The following is a 26,662-nucleotide window of genomic DNA, read 5'->3' as shown; positions in this document are numbered from 1 at the left end:
GGAGATAGAGTCCTTGCTTGGGGCTTCTCCTGGATGGGAGGCAGAAAGGGGGAATTGGTTCCCCTGGGGGTCTTGCTAGCTCCAAGCAGACTTGTTGGGCCTTTATTTTGATAGATCCTTAGGTCTATGGCCTTGTTGTCTGTTTTCAGAGTCGGGTTGTACTTGTACTCTGTGGGGATGGCTGTGCTATCCTTACGCTCGTTCCTGTACCTGTTTTGGGATCTTTTGTTCCCCTATTTTGGATCCCTGAGGCTGTGTTTGTCCAGCTGGCTGTGGGTCTGCAGGTCAGGATGACCGAGCGGTCTAGGAAGTGCGTTTGGTCACAGTCTCCTCCTGGATGTGTGAGCTTCGTTGATTCTATCCTGTTAGCTTAGTCTGCTAGGGTATAGATTTTCGTTTCAACTGGCTCCATTGATTTCAGAAGACAGTTTACTCTTCCTTCGGGTTCTGAGGGTATACTCTCCTTCTAGGGGGGCCTCGATTGAGGTTTGTGTTCCCCTTTTTAGGGACCTGTGTTCAGGTCCGGCGACTTAGGTTGGCTGGAGCGTTCCCTACTGTCTAGGGGTTGCTGTTGCGGTCTGTTTCTAGCTTGACTGCTTCTTCTTCCTCGCAAGTATCCTCTGTGTCGTCCTGTTATGGACTCTGTGTTCTCAAACTTGGGGTTCTTCATGGGTGCATTACACATTTTTTCATGGTTGAATGCCTTGCTATTCTTGACACTGGGAGGACTTCGCCTTTTCAGTTGCAATCCGTACTTGCAGAATGTTGAAGAGACGTCTGTTCTGTCTCTGTGCCCGGTCTTATCCCGGGTTTCACTTGGTATAGGCTTGGCCTCCTTTCACGGTTTTGGCCCTTTGGGCCTCTGTGAGCTGCACTCACTCGTGGAGGTGTTTTTTTTTTTTTGTATTAGGGGACCTTTTGGTTTCCTTGGTTCTCCTTTGCCTTGTTCCCTTGGGGGTTTCGGCTGGTGTCTCCTTCATTTGAGGTGATGAGCAGTGGAGGACTGTTTGTTTGGCGACAGTGTCTCCTGGAGGACTGTTGGCTCAGTTGAGTCCGTTTGCGGTCTCTGGTTTGGCTTCTGGACTAACTGCGAGTCAGTGTCATTGGGGCTTTTTCCTTTTTAAATTTTCTCGGCTTCGGACGAAGCAGTGTTTTTTTATCGGGTAGAGGTTTAGGCTTGGTGCCCTCACTATGGGCCGCCTTTGTACCCTCCCGTCTTGGCATTCAGTGTCCTCTATAGCTTGGTTATTGTTTTTTCAAAAGTAATGAATGCAGCTGTGGACTCCTTTTCTTCTGATGGAAAGTGTCCACAGCTCCCCACCCGTAATTTTATGTGGGGCGTCCTTATATTCTTCTGGCACCTTACACCCTGATATTTCTTCTACTGTTCCTTGTTCCTTGGCAGAATCACTGGGGGATGAGGGGAGTGGGAGGAGTATTTAAGCCTTTGGCTGGGTTGTCTTTGCCTCCTCCTGGTGACCAGGTTCTTATTTCTCAAAAGTAATGAATGCAGCTGTGGACTCGTTCCATCAAAAGAAAAGGAAATTATCAGGTAAGCATAATTTATGTTTTTTCTTTTTGGGGCAGTAATGGAAACAGTGTACACTTTAGCAGACAGATGACATGTTGCCTATTTAATGCCTGTTCTAACTATAATTAAAGGACAGGAAACCTAAATGTTTTCTTTCACGCTTCAGATAGAGTAGGGTTTCTCAACCTCGGTCCTCAAGTCCTTTCATAAGATTTATATTTCATTATATTTTATTGAAGGACTTTTGAGGGATGTTATTACACCGATTCTTGCATTATCCATAATTCTTTGTACTGGCTACATTTGCTCCCCCTTATTGATGCTTTGTATAGGTTACCAAATGTGTATTCAAAGATAGTATCTGCATTTGGCACTAATTAACAACAATATCAATTCCCACTGAAAATCTGAAAGCTCTGAGTCATGGATGTAAAACATCAAATGAATGGGCTTGCATTAAGATAATGTCACCTACGTGTTCTGAAGACAAATCTTGCTCCTCTAGTCAGTATTAGTAATAGTTTACCATGCATTAATAGGATTATAGACTTTTATCTTCACCTAACAACTGAACTGGAGGGCATTTTTAAAAGCTATAGAGGTTATCATGAAACAGGCTATATAAGCTGTTAAAAATGTTGATTTTCCTGCCTTATCAACCTGTCCTATAGTGTTACAGAATCACTAGTGTCATAGATTATACAGCTTCTTAACAAACCTGTAATAGGGAAGAAAAAACTAAGGGGCCGATTTATTAACAGTCGGATGGACATCGCAGAATGCTGACAGCATACGCTGTCGGCATTTAACATTGCACAAGCAGTTCTGGTGAACTGCTTGTGCAATGCCGCCCCCTGCGGATTCGCAGACAATCGAAGGGGGTGTCAATCGTATGAGAACGGGCGGATTGATGTCTGCAGACTCAGGGGAGGAGCAGCGGTCTTAAGAAAGATATATAGTGAGAGTATTGGGATCTTTATGTCAAAGGTACCTGCTATGTGTTAAGATCAAAAACATATAATCAATTGTATACACACAGTTACAAAATAATATATTCATTTTAATAGTAATATAAATCATATACAAATTATCAGTGGTGCACAGGCCCTTACAGCACATGTACATATGCCTCTGAAAAAAAGTAATACATTTCTTTGTGTATATGATTATGATTAACGTGATTGTAAAGTTTAAGGAATTAGTGCCCAGTATCTAAAAATAATCCTAAAAACAGGGGCACTTTAATTCATTAAACTTTAGAAAAATCTGATTCTTTAATATACTTACCATTGCGTTATAACGCTGATCCTCCAACCGCATCTCTTACTGTATTGAGCAGATTGATGATGAATCCGGCTTCCTCTAATCGTTGCGTTCGCCTTTTGGCATCCAGGTCGTGGGGCACCCAACGATTCGAGGAAGCCGGATTTAACATCGATATGCTAAATACAGTAGAACATTTTGTGGTGAGACAACACTGTCATATTAGGTATATTGCAACGTTTTAGTATGTAGCGTAAATGAATTATTTGCAGATAAATTATTTGTGTAATATTGTAGGCACTCTGAAGCAGTCCAGAAATGGGATGAAGCAATCCAGTTAACTCCAGAGGATGCTACCTTGTATGAAATGAAGGCCCAGGTAAGCTAAATCAAATGTAAATCCTTTTTCTTCAAGGGACGTGAAACCTAAACTTTTTCTTTCATGATTCAGATAGAGCGTATAATTTAACAAAAAGCTTCCAATTTTTTTATTTATTTTTTTAAATTGTATTTTTATTGAGGGAACAAAGAAAAAAAAACATACAGTTTGCACGTATGACAGACAATTCATATATAACAATACATATTTCTGGTTACAGAATTCAGGATACAGTATTAAAGGACCAAACCCAATATTTCCCTCATTTTTTATTCCCCCTTCACCTGAAACAGCAGAGTCCCTTTTTGGGGCTTTATGAAACTTTCTAAACTGGGGATTTTAAGAAAGAATAGGTCACTTATGGGCCTATACCATTTGGTCGCCCTCCTATGTCACTAGGACCTCAAGTGAGTCCAAGAATTAAGAAACCTAAAAAAGCTAAAGCAATTAAATCAAGGATCAGTATTCACTGTGTGGGGGCTTGGAGAACAAACCACAGCTCTCCGAACTGGGCAGAGGCTACGTAACTCTGCCAAAACAAACAGAGGCAGGAAAAGGGAAAAATAACATGTAAGTTTCCACAGTTATATTCACTAGGTATTTTTGAGCAGTTTTGGAGGTTCACAGGTCATTATATACATTCAAGTATTCCCCAAGCTAATATGCAAATATAAGTGCCTGTAATCTACTAGGATATGAACTGTAGCACATAGGGATGAATCATTTAACATAAATCAATTAGATGATCAATGAATGAGTTTCCATATATGACTCCTACAGGGCAATAAGCAGACATACAGTGAGATATGTTAGAACACATCAACAAGGGGACAATAGTAGCTGGTCAACTATCCCAAGCTTACAACATAAATACGTTTTCATCTTTCGTACATATAAAAAAAATACCATCAGACCATAAAGTCGTCATATACAAAATGAAAAATTAGAAATCCACATAATAGGAGATAAGAGCAAAATACAGCATGGCTACTGGCTATCAATGCATTATATCTAACTATAAATGAGTCTGAGGAAAAACAAGGGTACACAAAGCATTAAGCTATTTCGTGGTACATGAGAGGAGCCGAGTCCACTTAATAATGTATCGCACAGGTCTTCACGAGTGTCACATACCTAACCCACTCCAGTTTTTACAATGTCTGCGGTATATTTAATATGTAGTCCTTTCTCTGTGAGTGGGGCTTTTTTGCAGCTTTGTTTACCAGGGCAATCAATGAGGTGCAACCAGTGTAACATATTCCGCTGCCTTTGAAGTATAGGTGTATGCGGTCTCTGGGATCCTCTCATTCTCGTGAGTCCCTGAGGCTTGCCTTGATCTGACCAATTTGTGATCCTGTGCTGGTCTGTTTGCTTAACGAACCCTGTCGCCGTAAAGCTCCGGGTATCTTACATGGTAGGGAGATCACCATATTACGGACTTGTCCGCTTTGCACTTCAGTATTCTTGAGCTGCTGCTCCACTGTGTCTGCATTATGAGACAAAACATTCGCTGTAAAATGGGAAATTGCTTCTTCAGAACTACAACTCTCAACGTGTGCTCCTTTCAAAAAGCAGCGACTCCGAACAATAGACTCTATGCGTCTCTCCAATCTGCCGTAGTGATCACTCAATAGCTTCTCCAAAGTACCCCATGACATGTCAGATATACAAGCCATGATTGTTGGTCGGGGTTAGACTGAGATCTGCAGTAGAGTATTATAGGAGAATATGATAAAATCTTCCCTTTAAACTCTGTATGTGGCCACTTAACCCAGATGGCCGGGGGGGGGGGGGGGGGGAGAAGTGACACGCTCATACGGTTAGGCCGCAGTCGCTCAGATTTAAATATTAGAATATTTAGTAGGACTAATAACAGGTTTCTTCAGCTCTTCCTAAGCTCATGTAGCTTTTAACAAGAGTCCATAATATAAATTATGTCTTCAGGCAATAATATTTGATAAATTGTTGAGGATTCCTGACGAGCTGTAAATAATGCGTCCTATCATGGTTCGTGCTTGGACACGCCCCCGTCTAATTTATTTTTATTGTCAAATTTACTTTTTTCCTTTTGTTAAAAATCAGGTCGACAGGCTCAGGAGTGTGTATGTTTCTGGAGAAATATTTGGCGGGAGATTAGCAAGAATACTTTTTAACAGCGTTATACATTTGCAATTGTAAATTAAAGAAGTAAACTGAAAACTTTAAAGAAAGAAAGAAAAAAAGAGCCTGTATATTTTGTCATGAAATTTTTTTTTTTTTTATGTCCCTTTAACCACTGTTAGATTATGTAATAAATTATTAGTTTTTTTGTATGCTTAGTAAATATAAACAATTAAGCACTACATTACAGAAAATAATGACAAGTGGTTGTCATCTACACAATGCTTTTACTGCAGATGATGACCATGTGTTGTCATCCGGCAGGGGTGTGGATGCTTTCACAGCTAATCGTGGCCATTTGAGGTGGCCAAGTGACTCTGCTTCTGGGGAAATTGGGGGATACTGTTGACGTCACCACACATGAGTGTGATGATGTCACTTGCCCTGGATCACATACAAACTTGCAACAGCAACTTATGCATTGAAAACTCCTTTAAAGTAGGCTTACCAAACATCCCAGTTTGACTGGAATTGTCCCTGTTTGGAGGCGCTGCCTCAGTGTTACACCCGATTGTTCATTCTGTCCCGGCCGATGCCGGCATTTCAAATACCGGCAATGCAAAAGCTGTTTTTTTACATTCTGATTGCAATTGGCTGGCATAGCTGACATGGGCAGAACCTGGGCTATAAGGAACTGGTGATAATCGTGGAAGAAAAGACTGAACCAGGACACAAAGAGAGTCCGTAACGGAAGCAAAGCAAGACCATGAAAGAGTTAATCATAACCTTGGCACCAAGGCACACAGGGCAGAACAGGAGCGAATAAGACCAGGAATATCCAAGCTACCTCCCGTACACACTACCATGCCTCCACTCAGAGTAAGCATAATCGGTTCAGGAAATTGGTGAGTCAGAATCAGCAGTCATCACTGTGCCACAAGCAGTGAGTATCACTCATTTGGGTCATAGTGTCATAAGGACTGACCCATTGAAACTAGGAGGTAAATAATAAATGCAACCTACTGGGATCTTGGTGTAGTATTATCCAGTACTGGTATTTATTTACGGGAGCAACAATTACGTCACTTCATTTCCTAAAACTAGACTCTCTTATTTTACTGGTACAGTCTCCAACTTCCATCAATAAATGGTGAAATCTTTTCACTGTTTGGGTCAGTGCTTACCATGAATACTACGTGAATAGTTATAATTCACTACCGACTGCTTCTACTCTAACCTCCCATCACTAGACTAGCGCTGACCTCTCAACCACAACCATTAACCACTAATGACTTCTGGTTACTATAGGTTTATCGATTAGGATGTGAGAAATGTAGTTGTTATCCCTTCCAAAGCTCTAGGGAGCAGCATTAGACATCTTTTTCTGTCTCCTCTCTCTATTATACAGCAGATGCAGAGAGGTTTAATAGAGATTTAAAAATTAGCCTTTGTTGTCCCCCCAAATTAACCATTTAAGTGCAACAGATCAAATGATTACTATATATATATTTATATGGGTGAAAAATAAAAGAGAATGGTGTAAAGGAGGAGCTCAGTTTTTTACATTTTGCTATGGGTCCTAAGGTTTCTTTAGTTGTGCCCCAGACTGGTCAAGCAGTAGCCTCCCATCAATGATAATTCTGCCCCTGCTCTTCCACTTTTGACTGTTCATTGAGTTTTATTACTAAAATCTGGTCATGAACACAGACCAGCAGTTTAATGCTTCCATATCACAGTACCTACCTCCATCCCTGTACAATTGCAATGCCTGTATGTGTCTCCTTATGTGCACCATACTGTTGTATTGGTCATACTAATGATAATTAACACTGTGAACACAGATGCCAACGTGTATTTTGTTCAGTATAATTCCTCTATATATGTAGAAATATTAATTTGCATAGCCATATCCTCACCATCTCTGAGTAGTTTCTGCTGTAACTTCTGACTTTTCCAACCCTAACTACTTTCATATAACTGAATGATCTGGTGTCACTTATTGATACCTTCTATTCCAGTCAGAGCCTATTTTTAAAGAGATTAAATGATGCATTTGGGAGTTTTTTGGAAAGTTAGCTCCGGTCGACAATCGCCATGCCTCATTGATCACGCCTCTGACCACACCCCCTCTGGCACCGCGCCAGGTGGTCCCAGTGTCACCTCTAAAAATTATATAAAGTCCACATCACAGTATAAAAGAATCTTTATCCAATCAACTTGGTACAAAAGTCATGCGACGTTTCGAGACTAGCTCTTAATTTTGCCCCGGAGGGAGTTTAAGGGAGCTGGATGAAGGGGTAAGTATTTAAACCATTTGATAACAGCTCTCTTAAAGGGACAGTCTACTCAAGAATATTTATTGTTTAAAAAGATAAACCCTTTATTACCCATTTCCCAGTTTTGCATAACCAACATGGTTATATTAATATACTTTTTACCTCTGTAATTAGCTTTTACCTAAGCCTCTGCAGGCTGTCGCCTTATTGCAGTTCATTTGACAGACTTACATTTTAGCCAATCAGTGCCCTCTCATAAGTAACTCACAGGCGTGAGCACAATGTTATCTATATGGCACACATGAGCTAATGCCCTCTAGCTGTTAAAAACTGTAAAATGCATTGAGATAAAAGGCAGCCTTCAAGGGCTTAAAATTAGCAAATGAGCCTACCTAGGTTTAGCTTTCTGAATTATGAAAGTTTAATTTCTTTCATTTAATTGGCAAAAGTCGATGAGCTAGTGACGTATGGGGTATACAATCCTACCAGGAGGGGCAAAGTTTCCCAAACCTCAAATGCCTATAAATACACCCCTCACCACACCCACAATTCAGTTTTACAAACTTTGCCTCCTATGGCGGTGGTGAAGTAAGTTTGTGCTAAGATTTCTACATTGACATGCGCTTCTCAGCATTTTGAAGCCCGATTCCTCTCAGAGTACAGCGAATGTCAGAGGGATGTGAAGGGAGTATCACCTATTGAATGCAATGGCTTTCCTCACGGGAGATCTATTTCATAGGTTCTCTGTTATCGGTCGTAGAGATTTATCTCCTACCTCCCTTTTCAGATCGTCGATATACTCTCATATACCATTACCTCTACTGATAACTGTTTCAGTACTAGTTTGGCTATCTGCTATATGTGGATGGGTGTCTTTCGGTAAGTATGTTTTTATTACTTAAGATACCTCAGCTATGGTTTGGCACTTTATGCATTAATATAATAATTAATTATAGTTCTAAATATTTGTATTGTACTTATATTTGCCATGAGTCAGGTTCATGTATTTCCTTTTGCAGACTGTCAGTTTCATATTTGGGGGAAATTAACATATTAAGAAATATTTTTCTTACCTGGGGTTTAGTCTTTTTTTCAAATTGACTACATTTTTCTTGCACATTTCGGGCAGGATTAGGCCCGCGGGTGCGCCAAATTCTAGACTTTATTGCGACATTCTTGGCGCAAGAATTTTTTGGCGCGAAAGTACGTCCGTTGACGCAAGTTCGTCATTTCCGCCGTCATAGTTGACGCCGAGCTTCATACACAGGGTTGTGTCGTTAGTGACGCGAGTGTGTCATTTCCGGATGTTGGCGGCAAAAATTTTTCAATTACGTTGTGCGTCATACTTGCCACCAAATTTCTTCATTAATTTAATACCCCATTGCTATTTGCCTCTTGGCTATGCTTTTTGCATTTTTTTCCCATAGCTGAAACTGTCATATAAGGAAATTGACAAATTTTTGCTTTATATGTTATTTTTTATTTTACATTTTGCAAGATGTCTCATTCTGATCCTGCCTCAGAAGTATCTGTTGGAACTTTGCTGCCTGATGTCGGTTCTACTAAAGCTAAGTGCATTATATTTCCGAATGTCATTTGTATTGGTTATCATGATAAACTTTTACATGCAGATATTGTGTCCATCAGTAAATAGTACATTGCCTGTTGTTGTTCCTTCAACTTTTACTGTACGTGTTTTACCTATGAAATTTAAAGAATTTGTTACTGATTCTATTCAGAATGCTTTGTCTGCTATTCTGCCTTTTAAATAATATAAAGGTCTTTTAAAACTTCTCATAAGGTTGATGAAATTTCAAATGACCGACAACATAATGAATTATCCTCCTCTGATGAGGATCTATCTGATTCAGAAGATCCTTCCTCAGATATTGACACTATCAAATCTACTTATTTAGTTAAAATGAAGTATTTTCGTTCTTTGTTAAAGAAGAGTTAATTATTTTGGATATCATGGAAACTAGTAAATTCTGTTTTTAAACCTCCTGTGGTTACTCCAGAGGTTTTTTCCTGTTCCTGATGCTATTTCTGATATGATTTCTAAGGAATGGAATTAGCCGGGTACTTCTTTTATTCCTTCTTCAAGGTTTAAAAATTGTATCCTTTTACCAGCAATTTCTATAGAGTTTTGGGAAAGGATCCTCAAAGTTGATGGGGCTATTTCTTCTCTTGCTGAACGTACCTCTATTCCTATGGAAGATAGTACTTAAGTTCCTTTAGATAGGAAACTTGAATCTTATCTAAGGAAAGCTTATTTATATTCAGGTCGTCTCAGGCCTGCAATTTCTTTGGCTGATGTTGCAGCTGCATCAACATTTTTGTTGGAGAATTAGCGCAACAAGAATTGGATTCTGATTTATCTAGCATTGTTTGCTTACTGCAACATACTAATTAGTTCTGATGCCATTTTTTGATATCATCAAGATTGATGTTAGATCTATGTCTTTTAACTATTTTTAGCTAGAAGAGTTTTGAGGCTTAAATCTTGGAATGCTGATATGACTTTTGAAGTCTAGATTGCTATTTCTTTCTTTCCAAGGTAATAAGAGACCTAAGGTAAATATAAAGCTTCTAATCATTTTCGTTCTTTTTGTCAAATAAGGAACAAAAACTTAATTCTTCCCTATGGAATCTGTTTCCAATTGGAAACCTTCATTAAATGGAATAAATCCAACCCATTTAAGAAACCAAAAGCCAGCCCCTAAAGTCCGCATGAAGGTGCAACTGTCATTCCAGCTCAGCTGGTAGGGGGCAGATTACGTTTTTTTTTTGAAGGATGTTTGGATAAATTCTGTCCAAAATCAATGGTTTCAGAGTATTGTCTATCAGGGGTATCGAATAGGATTCTGAGTAAGTCCTCCTATGAGAAGATTTTTTTCTCTCACGCATCCCAGCAAATCCAGTTAAAGCTCAGGCTTTCCTGAAGTGTGTTTCAGACCTGGAGTTTCAGGGGTAGTCATGCCAGTTCCTTTTCAGGAACAAGGTCTGGGGTTTTATTCAAATCTATTCATTGTCCCAAAGAAGGAAATTTCATTCAGACCAATTCTGGATCTGAAAATTTTTGAATCGTTATGTAAGAGTACCAACTTTCAAATGGAGACTTTAAGGACTGTTCTGCCTTTTATTCAGCAAGGAAATTTTAGTCCACAATGGACTTGCAGGATGTATACCTTCATATTCCGATTCATTCCGATCATTATCAGTTCCTGAGATTTTCTTTTCTAGACAAGAATTACCAATTCGTTGCTCTTCCATTTGGACTAGCAACCGCTCAAAGAATCTTTTTTAAAGGTTCTAGGTGCCCTCCTTTATGGAAACCAGAGAGCAGGGTATTGCGGTGTTTCCTTATTTGGACGATATCTTGGTACTAGCTCAGTCTTTAGGTTCTGCAGAATCTCACACAAATCAACTAGTGGTGTTTCTTCGAAAACATGATTGGAGGATCAATTTACCAAAAAGTTTCTTGATTCCTCAGACAAGGGCCACCTTTTTTTTAGGTTTCCAGATAGATTCAGTGTCCATGACTCTGTCTCTAACAGACAAGAGACGTTTGAAAGTGGTTGCAGCCTGTCGGCACCTTCAGTCTCAGTCATTCCCTTCAGTGGTTATGTGCATGGAAAATTTAGGTCTCATGACTGCAGCATCGGACGTGATTCCCTTTGCTCGATTTCACATGAGACCTCTCCAGCTTTGTTTGCTGAATCCATGGTGCAGGGATTATACAAAGATATCACAATTAATATCCTTAAATCCCAATGTTTGACACTCTCTGACGTGGTGGTTAAATCACCAGCGTTTAGTTCAAGGGGCTTCTTTGTTCGGCTAACCTGGACTATGATCACTACAGATGCAAGTCTTTCAGGTTGGGGAGCTCTGACAGCACAAGGGGTTTGGAAATCTCAAGAGGCGAGATTACCAATCAATATTTTAGAACTCTGTGCAATTCTCAGAGCTCTTCAGTTTTGGCCTCTGTTGAAGAGAGAACCGTTCATTTATTTTCAAACAGACAATATCACAAACAGTGGCATTTGTCATTCAGCAGGGTGGGACTCACAGTCCACAAGCTATGAAAGAAGTATCTCGGATACTTGCTTGGGCGGAATCCAGCTCCTGTCTAATTTCTGCGGTGCATTGGGAGGCGGATTGTCTCAGCTGTCAGACTTTACATCCGGGGGAGTGGTCTCTCCATCCAGATGTTTTCTCAGTTTGTTCAGGTATGGGGTCTTTTAGAGATAGATCTGATGACCTCTCATCTAAACAAGAGACTTCCCAGATGCCTGTCCAGGTCAAGGGATTTTCAGGCGGAAGCAGTGGGTGCGCCAACACTTCCTTGGTGTTATCAACCTGCTTATTTTTCCCGCCTCTAGTTCTTCTTCCAAGAGTGATCTCCAAAATCATCATGGAACAATCGTTTGTGTTGCTGGTTGCTCCAGCATGGCCTCACAGGTTTTGGTATGCGGGTCTTGTTCGGATGTCCAGCTGCCAACCTTGGCCACTTCCGTTAAGGTCGGACCTACTGTCTCAAGGTCCGTTTTTCCATCAGGTTCTCAAATAATTAAATTTGAAGGTATGGAAATTGATCGCTTAGTGCTAAGTCATAGAGGTTTCAAGCTCGTAAATCTGTCTCTAGGAAGATTTATTATCGAGTTTGGAAGACTTACATTTCATGGTGTTCTTCTCATAAAATCTCTTGGCATTCTTTTAGAGTTGCAATAATTTTACAGTTTCTTCAGGTTGGTTTGTATAAGGGTTTGTCTGCAAGTTCCTTGAAGGGACAAATCTCTGCTCTTTCTGTTTTATTCACAGAATGATTGATAAACTTTCTGATATTCACTGTTTTGTACAGGCTTTAGTTCTTATTAAGCCTGCCATTAAATCAATCTCTCCTCCTTGGAGTCTTTATTTGGTTTTGAGGGCTTTACAGGCTCCTCCATTTTGAGCCTATGCATTCTTTGGATATTTAACTACTTTCTTGGAAAGTGTTGTTCCTTTTGACCATCTCTTCTGCTAGAAGAGTTTCTGAGCTATCTGCTCTTTCTTGGGAATCTCCTTTTATGATTTTTCATCAGGATAAGGTGGTTTTGCGGACTTCATTTCAATTTTTTCCTAAGGTTGTGAATTCTAACAACATTAGTAGAGAAATTGTTGTCCCTTCCTTGTGTCCTAATCCTAAGAATTCTTTGGAAAGATCCTTGCATTCTTTGGATGTGGTGAGAGCTTTGAAATATTATATTGAAGCTACTAAAGATTTCAGGAAGACTTCTAGTCTATTTGTTATATTTTCTGGTCCTAGGAAGGTCAGAAGGCTTCTGCTACTTCCTTGGCTTCTTGGTTAAAGCTTTTGATTCTTCAAGCTTATTGGAGTCGGGTCAGGCCTGCCTCAGAGAATTACTAGATCAGTCTCCACTTCGTGGGCTTTTAAGAATGAAGCTTCAGTTGATCAGATTTGCAAAGCGGCAACTTGGTCCTCTTTGCATACATTTACTAAATTATACTGTTTTGATGTATTTGCTTCTTCAGAAGCAGTTTTTGGTAGAAAAGTTCTTCAGGCAGCTGTTTCAGTTTGATTCTTCTGCTGATGTTTTAAGTTTTTCTTGTCATTTAAAGAATAAACTTATATTGTGGGTTGTGGATTATTTTTTCAGCGGAAAATGGCTGTTTTATCCCTCCCTCTCTAGTGACTCTTGCATGGAGTTCCACATCTTGGGTATTGATATCCCATACGTCACTAGCTCATGGACTCTTGCCAATTACATGAAAGAAAACATAATTTATATAAGGACTTACCTGATAAATTAATTTCTTTTATATTGGCAAGAGTCCATGACGCCCACCCTTTTTATGGTGGTTATGATTTTTTGTATAAAGCACAATTATTTCCAAATTCCTTTGTTGATGCTTTTTACTCCTTTCTTTATCACCCCACTACTTGGCTATTTGTTAAACTGAATTGTGGGTGTGGTGAGGGGTGTATTTATAGGCATTTGAGGTTTGGGAAACTTCGCCCCTCCTGGTAGGATTGTATATCCCATACGTCACTAGCTCATTAACTCTTGACAATATGAAAGAAATGAATTTATCATGTAAATTCTTACATAAATTATGTTTTTGACTAGACTATCCCTTTAATTTCTAGGAATGCACAATACCCACCCTTTGAAATACCTGCTCTAACAAACAGTGTATGTCATATGCGTATAAAGTTAAAGCTCAGTTAAAAAAAACAACAACACATTTTAATACATTTACACTCAAAAAGGCCTAGAGACCCCATGACCCCTTTTTATAAAGCCCATAACCCCTTCTTTAAAATAAAGCCCGTCAGATGATTACCTGGCGTGAATAGACATTTATTTAAGTAGAGACTTATAGGAACCCCTATGTGCCCATCAAAGTTATATAAATATACCCAGATTCCCTAATTTATATGAGGATAACCCCTTCTTGTTTTAATTATAGAGTTAAAAAAAGAACACCATTGTTTGCATCTTTGTTCATTTACATTTTATTATGAATTTGTTTTTAATGTGGGTTCTCTAAGCACTTAGAATTGGTCATCAAAAAGGCCTAGAGATTCCCATGGCCACTTGTTTTAAAGGCTAGAAGACCCTCTGTGGTTATTGTGCTCACCTGGCATAAATAAATGTGCATTTGTTTGAGTTGAGGTTCATGGAGGCCTCTATGTGCACAGCAACATTAGTTAACTAAACCCAGAAGCCCTTATTTATATGAGGACAAACCCTTCTTCTTTTGACTATAGCGTTTAGAAAGAAAACACACACACAATTGTTTACAACCCTGTTTATGAAAATTTTATTAAAAATATAATTTCTTCTGTTAAGTGTGATCAGTCCACGGGTCATCATTACTTCTGGGATATTACTCCTCCCCAACAGGAAGTGCAAGAGGATTCACCCAGCAGAGCTGCATATAGCTCCTCCCCTCTACGTCACTCCCAGTCATTCTCTTGCACCCAACGACTAGATAGGATGTGAGGACTATGGTGATTATACTTAGTTTTATATCTTCAATCAAAAGTTTGTTATTTTAAAATAGCACCGGAGTGTGTTATTACCTCTCTGGCAGAGTTTGAAGAAGAATCTACCAGAGTTTTTGCTATGATTTTAGCCGGAGTAGTTAAGATCATATTGCTGTTTCTCGGCCATCTGAGGAGAGGTAAACTTCAGATCAGGGGACAGCGGGCAGATGAATCTGCATAGAGGTATGTAGCAGCTTTTATTTTCTGACAATGGAATTGATGAGAAAATCCTGCCATACCGATATAATGTCATGTATGTATACTTTACACTTCAGTATTCTGGGGAATGGTACTTCACTAGAATTACACTGTAAGAAGTACATAAAGCTGTTTAATAACTAGAAATTATGTTTAACGTTTTTGCTGGAATGTAAAATCGTTTTCATTTGCTGAGGTACTGAGTGAATAAATGTTTGGGCACTATTTTTCCACTTGGCAGTTGCTTAATCTTTTTTCTGACAGTTTCTGTTCTCTCTCACTGCTGTGTGTGAGGGGGAGGGGCCGTTTTTTGGCGCTTTTGCTACGCATCAGATATTTCAGTCAGCAGCTCATTGTATTTCCTGCATGATCCGGTTCATCTCTACAGAGCTCAGGGGTCTTCAAAACTTATTTTGAGGGAGGTAATTTCTCTCAGCAGAGCTGTGAGAATTATAGTTGACTGAGATAAAAAACGTTTATTCTGTAATTTGTTTCCTGCTTTCAGAATTTGTTATCTTTGCTAATGGGATTAAACCTTTGCTAAAGTTGTGTTGTTTACAAGGATTGAGGCTATAACTGTTTCAATTTATTAATTTTCAACTGTCATAGATCTTCTGTGCTTCTTAAAGGCACAGTACGTTTTTAATATTATTCTAATTGAATTGTATTCCAAGTTGCAAGTTTATTTGCTAGTGTGTTAAACATGTCTGATTCAGAGGAAGATACCTGTGTCATTTGTTGCAATGCCAAAGTGCAGCCCAATAGAAATTTATGTACTAACTGTATTGATGCTACTTTAAATAAAAGTCAATCTGTACAAATTGAACAAATTTCACCAAACAACGAGGGGAGAGTTATGCCGACTAACTCGCCTCACGTGTCAGTACCTGCATCTCCAGCTCGGGAGGTACGTGATATTGTAGCGCCGAGTACATCTGGGCGGCCATTACAAATCACATTACAGGATATGGCTACTGTTATGACTGAAGTTTTGGCTAAATTACCAGAACTAAGAGGTAAGCGTGATCACTCTGGGGTGAGAACAGAGTGCGCTGATAATATTAGGGCCATGTCAGACACTGCGTCACAGGTGGCAGAACATGAGGACGGAGAACTTCATTCTGTGGGTGACGGTTCTGATCCAAACAGACTGGATTCAGATATTTCAAATTTTAAATTTAAACTGGAAAACCTCCGTGTATTACTAGGGGAGGTGTTAGCGGCTCTGAATGATTGTAACACAGTTGCAATACCAGAGAAAATGTGTAGGTTGGATAAATATTTTGCGGTACCGGCGAGTACTGAGGTTTTTCCTATACCTAAGAGACTTACTGAAATTGTTACTAAGGAGTGGGATAGACCCGGTGTGCCGTTCTCACCCCCTCCGATATTTAGAAAAATGTTTCCAATAGACGCCACCACACGGGACTTATGGCAAACGGTCCCTAAGGTGGAGGGAGCAGTTTCTACTTTAGCTAAGCGTACCACTATCCCGGTGGAGGATAGCTGTGCTTTTTCAGATCCAATGGATAAAAAATTAGAGGGTTACCTTAAGAAAATGTTTGTTCAACAAGGTTTTATATTGCAACCCCTTGCATGCATTGCGCCGATCACGGCTGCAGCGGCATTCTGGATTGAGTCTCTGGAAGAGAACATTAGTTCAGCTACTCTGGACGACATTACGGACAGGCTTAGAGTCCTTAAACTAGCTAATTCATTCATTTCGGAGGCCGTAGTACATCTAACTAAACTTACGGCGAAGAATTCAGGATTCGCCATTCAGGCACGCAGGGCGCTGTGGCTAAAATCCTGGTCAGCTGATGTTACTTCTAAGTCTAAATTGCTTAATATACCTTTCAAAGGGCAGACCTTATTCGGGCCCGGGTTGAAAGAGATTATCGCTGACATTACAGGAGGTAAAGGCCATGCCCTGCCTCAGGACAAAGCCAAAGCTAAGGCTAGACAGTCTAATTTTCGTTCCTTTCGTAATTTCAAAGCAGGAGCAGCATCAACTTCCTCTGCACCAAAACAGGAAGGAGCTGTTGCTCGCTACAGACAAGGCTGGAAACCTAACCAGTCCTGGAACAAGGGCAAGCAGACCAGGAAACCTGCTGCTGCCCCTAAAACAGCATGAATTGAGGGCCCCCGATCCGGGATCGGATCTAGTGGGGGGCAGACTTTCTCTCTTCGCCCAGGCTTGGGCAAGAGATGTCCAGGATCCCTGGGCGCTAGAGATAATATCTCAGGGATACCTTCTGGACTTCAAATACTCTCCTCCAAGAGAGAGATTTCATCTGTCAAGGTTGTCAACAATCCAGACAAAGAAAGAGGCGTTTCTACGCTGCGTACAAGAGCTCTTGTTAATGGGAGTAATCCATCCAGTTCCACGATCGGAACAGGGACAGGGGTTTTACTCAAATCTGTTTGTGGTTCCCAAAAAAGAGGGAACTTTCAGACCAATCCTGGACTTAAAGATCCTAAACAAATTCCTAAGAGTTCCATCGTTCAAGATGGAGACTATTCGGACAATTTTACCTATGATCCAAGAGGATCAGTACATGACCACTGTAGATTTAAAAGATGCTTACCTTCACATACCGATTCACAAAGATCATTACCGGTACCTAAGGTTTGCCTTCCTAGACAGGCATTACCAGTTTGTGGCTCTTCCATTCGGATTGGCTACAGCTCCAAGAATCTTCACAAAGGTTCTGGGTGCTCTTCTGGCGGTACTAAGACCGCGGGGAATCTCGGTAGCTCCATACCTAGACAACATTCTGATACAAGCTTCAAGCTTTCAAACTGCCAAGTCTCATACAGAGTTAGTACTGGCATTTCTAAGGTCACATGGATGGAAGGTGAACGAAAAGAAAGGTTCACTCGTTCCACTCACAAGAGTTCCCTTCCTGGGGACTCTTATAGATTCTGTAGAAATGAAGATTTACCTGACAGAGGACAGGCTAACAAGACTTCAAAGTGCTTGCCGCACCCTTCATTCCATTCAACACCCGTCAGTGGCTCAATGCATGGAGGTAATCGGCTTAATGGTAGCGGCAATGGACATAGTACCCTTTGCACGCTTACACCTCAGACCACTGCAACTGTGCATGCTAAGTCAGTGGAATGGGGATTACTCAGACTTATCCCCTTCTCTGAATCTGGATCAAGAGACCAGAAATTCTCTTCTATGGTGGCTTTCTCGGCCACATCTGTCCAGGGGGATGCCATTCAGCAGGCCGGACTGGACAATTGTAACAACAGACGCCAGCCTACTAGGTTGGGGCGCTGTCTGGAATTCTCTGAAGGCTCAGGGACAATGGAGTCAGGAGGAGAGTCTCCTGCCAATAAACATTCTGGAATTGAGAGCAGTTCTCAATGCCCTCCTGGCTTGGCACCAGTTGACAACTCGGGGGTTCATCAGGTTTCAGTCGGACAACATCACGACTGTAGCTTACATCAACCATCAGGGAGGGACAAGAAGCTCCCTAGCTATGATGGAAGTATCATAGATAATTCGCTGGGCAGAGTCTCACTCTTGCCACCTGTCAGCAATCCACATCCCGGGAGTGGAGAACTGGGAGGCGGATTTCTTAAGTCGTCAGACTTTTCATCCGGGGGAGTGGGAACTCCATCCGGAGGTCTTTGCCCAAATACTTCGACGTTGGGGCAAACCAGAGATAGATCTCATGGCGTCTCGACAGAACGCCAAGCTTCCTCGTTACGGGTCCAGATCCAGGGATCCAGGAGCAGTCCTGATAGATGCCCTGACAGCACCTTGGGACTTCAGGATGGCTTACGTGTTTCCACCCTTCCCGATGCTTCCTCGATTGATTGCCAGAATCAAACAAGAGAGAGCATCAGTGATTCTAATAGCACCTGCGTGGCCACGCAGGACTTGGTATGCAGACCTGGTGGACATGTCATCCTGTCCACCTTGGTCTCTACCTCTGAAACAGGACCTTCTGATACAGGGTCCCTTCAAACATCAAAATCTAACTTCTCTGAAGCTGACTGCTTGGAAATTGAACGCTTGATTTTATCAAGACGTGGGTTTTCTGAGTCAGTTATTGATACCTTAATACAGGCTAGGAAACCTGTTACCAGAAAGATTTACCATAAGATATGGCGTAAATACCTATATTGGTGTGAATCCAAAGGTTACTCTTGGAGTAAGGTTAGGATTCCTAGGATATTGTCTTTTCTACAAGAAGGTTTAGAAAAGGGTTTATCTGCTAGTTCATTAAAGGGACAGATCTCAGCTCTGTCCATTCTGTTACACAAACGTCTGTCAGAAGTTCCTGACGTCCAGGCTTTTTGTCAGGCTTTGGCCAGGATTAAGCCTGTGTTTAAAACTGTTGCTCCACCATGGAGTTTAAACCTTGTTCTTAATGTTTTACAGGGCGTTCCGTTTGAACCCCTTCATTCCATTGATATAAAGTTGTTATCTTGGAAAGTTCTATTTTTAATGGCTATTTCCTCGGCTCGAAGAGTCTCTGAATTATCAGCCTTACATTGTGATTCTCCTTATTTGATTTTTCATTTGGATAAGGTAGTTCTGCGTACTAAACCTGGGTTCTTACCTAAGGTAGTTACTAACAGGAATATCAATCAAGAGATTGTTGTTCCTTCTTTGTGCCCAAATCCTTCTTCGAAGAAGGAACGTCTACTGCACAACCTGGATGTAGTCCGTGCTCTAAAATTTTACTTACAGGCAACTAAGGAATTTCGACAAACGTCTTCTCTGTTTGTCGTTTACTCTGGGCAGAGGAGAGGTCAAAAAGCTTCTGCTACCTCTCTTTCTTTTTGGCTTCGTAGCATAATTCGTTTAGCTTATGAGACTGCTGGACAGCAGCCTCCTGAAAGAATTACAGCTCATTCTACTAGAGCTGTGGCTTCCACTTGGGCCTTCAAGAATGAGGCCTCTGTTGAGCAGATTTGCAAGGCTGCAACTTGGTCTTCGCTTCATACTTTTTCCAAATTTTACAAATTTGACACTTTTGCTTCATCGGAGGCTATTTTTGGGAGAAAGGTTCTTCAGGCAGTGGTTCCTTCTGTATAAAGAGCCTGCCTATCCCTCCCGTCATCCGTGTACTTTTGCTTTGGTATTGGTATCCCAGAAGTAATGATGACCCGTGGACTGATCACACTTAACAGAAGAAAACATAATTTATGCTTACCTGATAAATTCCTTTCTTCTGTAGTGTGATCAGTCCACGGCCCGCCCTGTTTTTAAGGCAGGTAAATATTTTTTAATTTATACTCCAGTCACCACTTCACCCTTGGCTTTTCCTTTCTCGTTGGTCCTTGGTCGAATGACTGGGAGTGACGTAGAGGGGAGGAGCTATATGCAGCTCTGCTGGGTGAATCCTCTTGCACTTCCTGTTGGGGAGGAGTAATATCCCAGAAGTAATGATGACCCGTGGACTGATCACACTACAGAAGAAAGGAATTTATCAGGTAAGCATAAATTATGTTTTTTTTTCACATTTTAATGTACAGGTTTCACATGTCATGATATATACATAAAATAATGGTACAGTTTGAAACAGCTGGGTCTACTAAAAAAAAATATATGTGTTGGTTTCTAACTGAAAAATGGCCTAAATATCCACAGCAACTAAAAACTCTAAAACATAGGTGGATAAGACCTAGCAGTTAAAGAGTTAAAAAGGATACTAAACCCAATTTTTTTTCATTCATGATTCAGATAGAGCATGCAATTTTAAGCAACTACATTTAGCCACAAATCAGCAGGCGCTACCCAGGTGATGAACCAAAAATGGGCCGGCTCCTACGCTTAGATTCCTGCTTGTCAAATAAAGATAGCAAGAGAACAAATAAAAATTGATAATAGGAGTAAATTAGAAAGGTAGAGGTGAGACAGAGACTGCTTGCACACATAAACTAAGGTGAATCGGTGCTGGACTTTATCCTATCTATCTATATATATATATATACTGTATACAAGGCTCAAAATTTCAGGTTGTAAGCTACTAGCCAGGCCAAAATGTTACTTGCCATTTCTGATCCTACCCACTACCTGCCCACACCACACTCACTACCCCGCACCCTCTTTGCATATGTTTATGCATTGTGAAAAACATTATTGTGCAGTCATTTTTAATATTTTTTATTTTACCTTAACAAATTAAATAATGCTACATACAGTATAACTGGATAGCACCATCAACGTGGTGGTTCTGGGTAAGACAACAGTTGGATAGAAATAGGAAGTTGTTGAACTGAGAGAATGCAGAAAGTGCTGTCAGTCATGGAGATTTTTTTTTAATTATAATTATCATCTCTCTCTTAACTATCTTTCTCCCCTCCCTCCTCTCTTCAATCTGTCTTTTTACCCTCTCCCTTATCTCTCAGGCAATATTTTCTCTTTACATTCTTACTTTCCCTTCTTATATCTTTTTACTCTTTCTTTTTTTTATTCTCCCCTCTCTCGTAAAGCTATCTTCTTCTCTACTTTTACTTTTCCTCTCAAATCTCTCTCTCTGCCCCATTTAACCATCTCAGAAGTAACAGTCTAAGCACTAATGATCTTCCTACAGTCCTAGAGGAATAACTTATCCTTGCCCTTTCTAGGATATATAATATCCCTTCATATAATATTTTTAGCACATAGCCCAAAATGTGTGTTTGTCAATGCTGCAATAGGAGTGTACATTTTGCAAATGTGCTATACACCACCAGACTTCGGACCATGAGTGATTCAACATTCAGTCACTAACTTTCACTCGCCACCAATACATTTCCACTCGCCAATGGTTAGTAAAGAGTGGAAATTTTGAGCCCTGCACTGTATATATATATATATATATATATATATATATATATATATATACAACTTTAACAGGTAAGTCCAGCACCTTTCTTAATGCTATTTTTTCAGCAACCTTTTTCCAGGATTATAGCAGTGCACGACCGCTGAGTGGGGTCTGCCAGCCCACATATATGGATATAATAAAGCAAGATAGCGTCAGCACTTCTTCATACAAAATTCCACTTTATTGAGGCTTCAGACAAAGTTAAAAACAGCGACGTTTCGAGTCAACACAGACCCTTAGTCATGCAATGGATTATGGGAAAAAATCACCTTCTTTTATAACACCTGTGTATCAATTAACTTGATTTACCTGCATACATTCAAATTACCATTTTGGATTTTTGACCCCTAACAGGTCAGAATGGTCAGTAAATAATCTTTGTACCTAAATCACAGTTTTTCACCAAAATGGTAATTTGAATGTATGCAGGTAAATCAAGTTAATTGATACACAGGTGTTATAAAAGAAGGTGATTTTTTCCCATAATCCATTGCATGACTAAGGGTCTGTGTTGACTCGAAACGTCGCTGTTTTTAACTTTGTCTGAAGCCTCAATAAAGTGGAATTTTGTATGAAGAAGTGCTGACGCTATCTTGCTTTATTATATCCATATATGTGGGCTGGCAGACCCCACTCAGCGGTCGTGCACTGCTATAATCCTGGAAAAAGGTTGCTGAAAAAATAGCATTAAGAAAGGTGCTGGACTTACCTGTTAAAGTTGTGTCTATACTTTCCTGCTACAAGTTACGTGCACCTGGGAACAGAATGGAGGTAACAGATGAAGACACGGATGTTTTTTCATATTCGGACTTAGATTCTTCACGAATTACGGCTTTAGCCAGAGGTCCAAGAGACTTTTTGAAAGGTATATCAAATGCCAGCATTGTTAAAGTGTGGGAAAAGGCAAGGAAAAAGCTTCTGTCATATGAACTACACAGTGTCACCCTTGCGGAATATTTCCGTGTAAGACGAATCCCAAGGGGCTTAAGAATAAAGCTGAGACCGACAATTATGACCAATAATGATAAATATAAAAAAAGATTTGAATGTATACTGAACAAGTGTTCATTCGACATCATTGTTTGGACAGTGGAATGCCTGCAGGAAGAAATCGAGATACAAAAAAGAGTGGTATCTGAAAGTGAAAACAAAGTAAATACTCACTTCTCTGCTGATGATTTGCTGAAAACAAAGAAAGAGATAGACAAGATCCTTGACGACTACCAGAAGGAGTTAAAAGATATTAAGAGAAACAAGTTCAATCGAGACGACGAGGATTACAAAGCAAATCACGTGTACCGCTGGACCAATGAGGAAGAGGTCCATGACGTCGGAAGGAGGCGACCAGGAAGAGGACGCGGAACATGGCGAGGAAGGAGACACGCGATGGAAAAGACAACGACAGCTACTGATTCATCCTCATCGGAGGATTTTTTATACATGGGCACAGATACCGATACCGGAGGGGAGGACGGAAACACAAGAGTTGGAAACCCCGACCCCCGACAATCCAACAGGCTGAGGAACAGACGATTCCCGAAGGGCCGCAAGAAATAAATGGGACTTTCGATGTATCACAACAAACTGCCGGGAGTGGTAAAAGTGGTAATGTATATAGTATAATATCAAATGATACGATATGCAACGACACTAATCAGTGCGAGACGCCAGTCCCGGCAGAGACATTAGTTATTAACATTTCCAAATATGAACTCACTAAAGATGAAGTGTTCTAAATAAAGGGTTATATTTTTGTCCAACTGTATATGCTAATCAATTTACCATAGAGAAGGATCTATATCGCTTTTTTAGAAACCTAAGGCTGAAAGCATACTTTGGTAATATTGTAGATACTGATAAGGATAAAGTATTTAGTAATACAGTGAATGAGAGAGAGACATTTGACACCAGACCATTAGGACTGACAAACAAATCTAAGTATGTACCCAGTACTTCCAACTCTGGAATAGAAACATATATTAAGTTAGTTCAAGAGGATATTCATAAATTATATACAACACCTAAACATGGAATGAGTTCTAATGTCACCACAGCAGAACGTAAAGCTTTGAAAAATTTATCTAATAATAATCTAATTGAGATCAAAAATGCAGATAAGGGTGGTGCGGTAGTGGTGCTTGACAAGGAATATTATATACAGGAAATTTTGTCTCAACTATCAGATGGTGGAATATACTTAATATTAGACCATGATCCTTTACCTGATATCAAAAAAGAAATAGCGGCAGTAATTGACAAGGCTTTGGTAAATAAAGTCATTACTAAGAATTTAGCCACATTTCTCATAAAAATAGACCCCATCACACCGTATTTTATACAACTCCAAAAATCCACAAAAACCTAAAGGAGCCACCGGGTAGACCCATAGTGGCAAGTACGGAATCAGTTTTTGCTAATATAGCAATTTTTCTAGATAAAATTTTGAATCCAATAGCGGCAGGCCAGCAATCTTTTCTAAAAGACACAGGGGACTTTCTAACTAGAATAGATGAAGTAAGAGTGAGTGAAAATGATATATTATTCACACTAGATATAGTGAGTCTATATACTTCAATCCCACATGAATCAGGAGTACAATCTGTATTGGATCTTATCGAAAAAGATCAGGTATATACTAATGCTCAATGTGACTTCATAGAAGATATGCTGAATATAATACTACATCTTAACTATTTTTTGTTCCAAGACACATATTATATACAAAGGAAGGGAACCGCCATGGGCTCCAATGTGGCCCCCTCATACGCCAACATATTCGTAAGTCAATTTGAAAACAGATATGTTTATCCTAGCAATAAATATCAAAGCCACTGCAAGATATGGCTACGTTATATAGATGATATATTTGGCGTATGGGGGGACACATTGGAGACCCTTGAGAACTTTGTGGAGGAATTAAACAATTGTACAACAAGTCTGCAATTTACTATTAGTTACTCACGAGCGAAAGTAAGTTATCTTGACACCTTGGTATATAAAAAAGATGACCATTTAGTAACAGACCTATACTGCAAATCAACAGACCGTAATACATTACTTCACTTTGACAGCTACCATCCAGATAGGGTATTTAACGCTATCCCTAAGAGCCAGTTCCTTAGAACGATGCGCAATGTAAAAGAGAAAGATCTGCAAGAAGTAAGACTGAAGCAAATGGGAAAAAAATTTACTGATAGAGGTTACCCTCAAGCTGTCATAACCACTAATGAACAAACAGTTAAATTGAAAACTAGAGAAACTCATGACCTAATATCAAATAAGAGTAAAAATAAAAATCAGATTGATAAAAAACAACTTATCTTTTCTTCAGTATATAATCAATTCAGCAATGACATCACAAGAATTGTTAAAAAACATTGGTATATACTAAATAAAACAAATCCACATATTGAGGAATTTAGTAAACCACCAATTAATTCCTTTAAGAGGGTTAAAAATATTAGAGACCTAGTGGTAAAATCAGATGTGGGCACTAGTAAGAAAGATACTATAAATTACCTTACAACAGCTAATAAAGGATCATACCCCTGTCTCAACTGTGCCCAATGTAATTCCATGATCAAGGGGAAATACATAGCACAGATAAATGACAATAAAAAACGTGAAATTAAAGGCTTATATACATGCAACACTGACCATGTGGTGTATATCCTTAAGTGTCCATGTGGGCGGGGCTATGTGGGAGAGACCATTAACCCCATCAAAGATAGGATAAGTGCCCATAAGTCTTCCATTAGATGTAAGGACATGACACTGCCCGTATCATCCCATTTTATCAATGCTGGACATACAGTTAGCCAGTTACGATTCCAAGTAATTGACCACATACCAAAACAAAGAAGAGGGGGTAACAGAGAGTTACTGTTAAAGAAAAGAGAGGTATGGTGGATACAGCATCTAAAAACACTTAGTCCGAATGGTCTAAACAAAGACTATGATCTTCATTTGTTTTTATAAGTATTAATGTATAGTTATCTTGTAATTTTGTATGAAATGTTTTTAATAATATGTGTTGAAATATAGTCTTGGGTTATAATCACTAGATTGGAACTTTTTATCATATAATGAAAAACTGTGATTTAGGTACAAAGATTATTTACTGACCATTCTGACCTGTTAGGGGTCAAAAATCCAAAATGGTAATTTGAATGTATGCAGGTAAATCAAGTTAATTGATACACAGGTGTTATAAAAGAAGGTGATTTTTCCCCATAATCCATTGCATGACTAAGGGTCTGTGTTGACTCGAAACGTCGCTGTTTTTAACTTTGTCTGAAGCCTCAATAAAGTGGAATTTTGTATGAAGAAGTGCTGACGCTATCTTGCTTTATTATATATATATATATATATATATATATATATATATATATATATATATACTGTATATAAAAAACAAAATACAGGTAGAGCCCAGCACCCAAGCCAAGCTTTTTAAAGCATGCCAGTCACAATGGAGTATCTGTTTCCTCCAGGTAATACAGTCCATAGAAAGGATGTGACAGCACCCCAGCAGTTTCTGGTGACAATACTTTATTGGAGGATACAAGACCTCAAAACAGTGCAACGTTTCGGACCTACATGGTCCTTAATCATGTATGATTAAAGTGAATGTCAACTTAAACAGATTACATAAAGTGAACCGATAGCAGTTAAAAAATGAATGAGAGTTTAATTCATGAACGATTAGTTGATTGCAGATGAGTCATCTGTCAATCAAATGCTGAAAATGGCGACCGGAGCTTCAGCTATTATCCGTGTAGCGTTTATAGTGAAATAACTCTGAACATAAGTATATCCTAGCGATTTCATGAATGAAACTCTCATTCATTTTTTTAACTGCTATCGGTTCACTTTATATAATCTGTTTAACTTGACATTCTCTTTAAGGACCATGTAGGTCCGAAATGTTGCACTGTTTTGAGGTCTTGTATCCTCCAATAAAGAATTGTCACCAGAAACTGCTGTGGTGCTGTCACATCCTTTCTATGGACTGTATAAATA

The 26,662-nt window shown here is 39.6% G+C and overlaps 1 protein-coding gene across 2 annotated transcripts in view; it reads left to right on the top strand.

Moving 5' to 3' along the window:
- Nucleotides 1–26,662, top strand: part of TTC33 (tetratricopeptide repeat domain 33) — an 880,297-nt gene that overhangs the window by 427,479 nt on the left and 426,156 nt on the right. For both annotated transcript variants that reach the window (XM_053701230.1, XM_053701231.1), the window contains exon 3: nucleotides 3,092–3,173. In XM_053701230.1, the coding sequence (XP_053557205.1) occupies nucleotides 3,092–3,173 (82 nt within the window). The remainder of the gene's footprint in view (nucleotides 1–3,091; nucleotides 3,174–26,662) is intronic.

Source organism: Bombina bombina, chromosome 2, assembly GCF_027579735.1.
Source record: "Bombina bombina isolate aBomBom1 chromosome 2, aBomBom1.pri, whole genome shotgun sequence".
Taxonomy (NCBI): Eukaryota; Metazoa; Chordata; class Amphibia; order Anura; family Bombinatoridae; genus Bombina; species Bombina bombina.
Note: the sequence above shows the minus strand (reverse complement) of the source record. Positions and strands in the feature narration are given on the sequence as shown.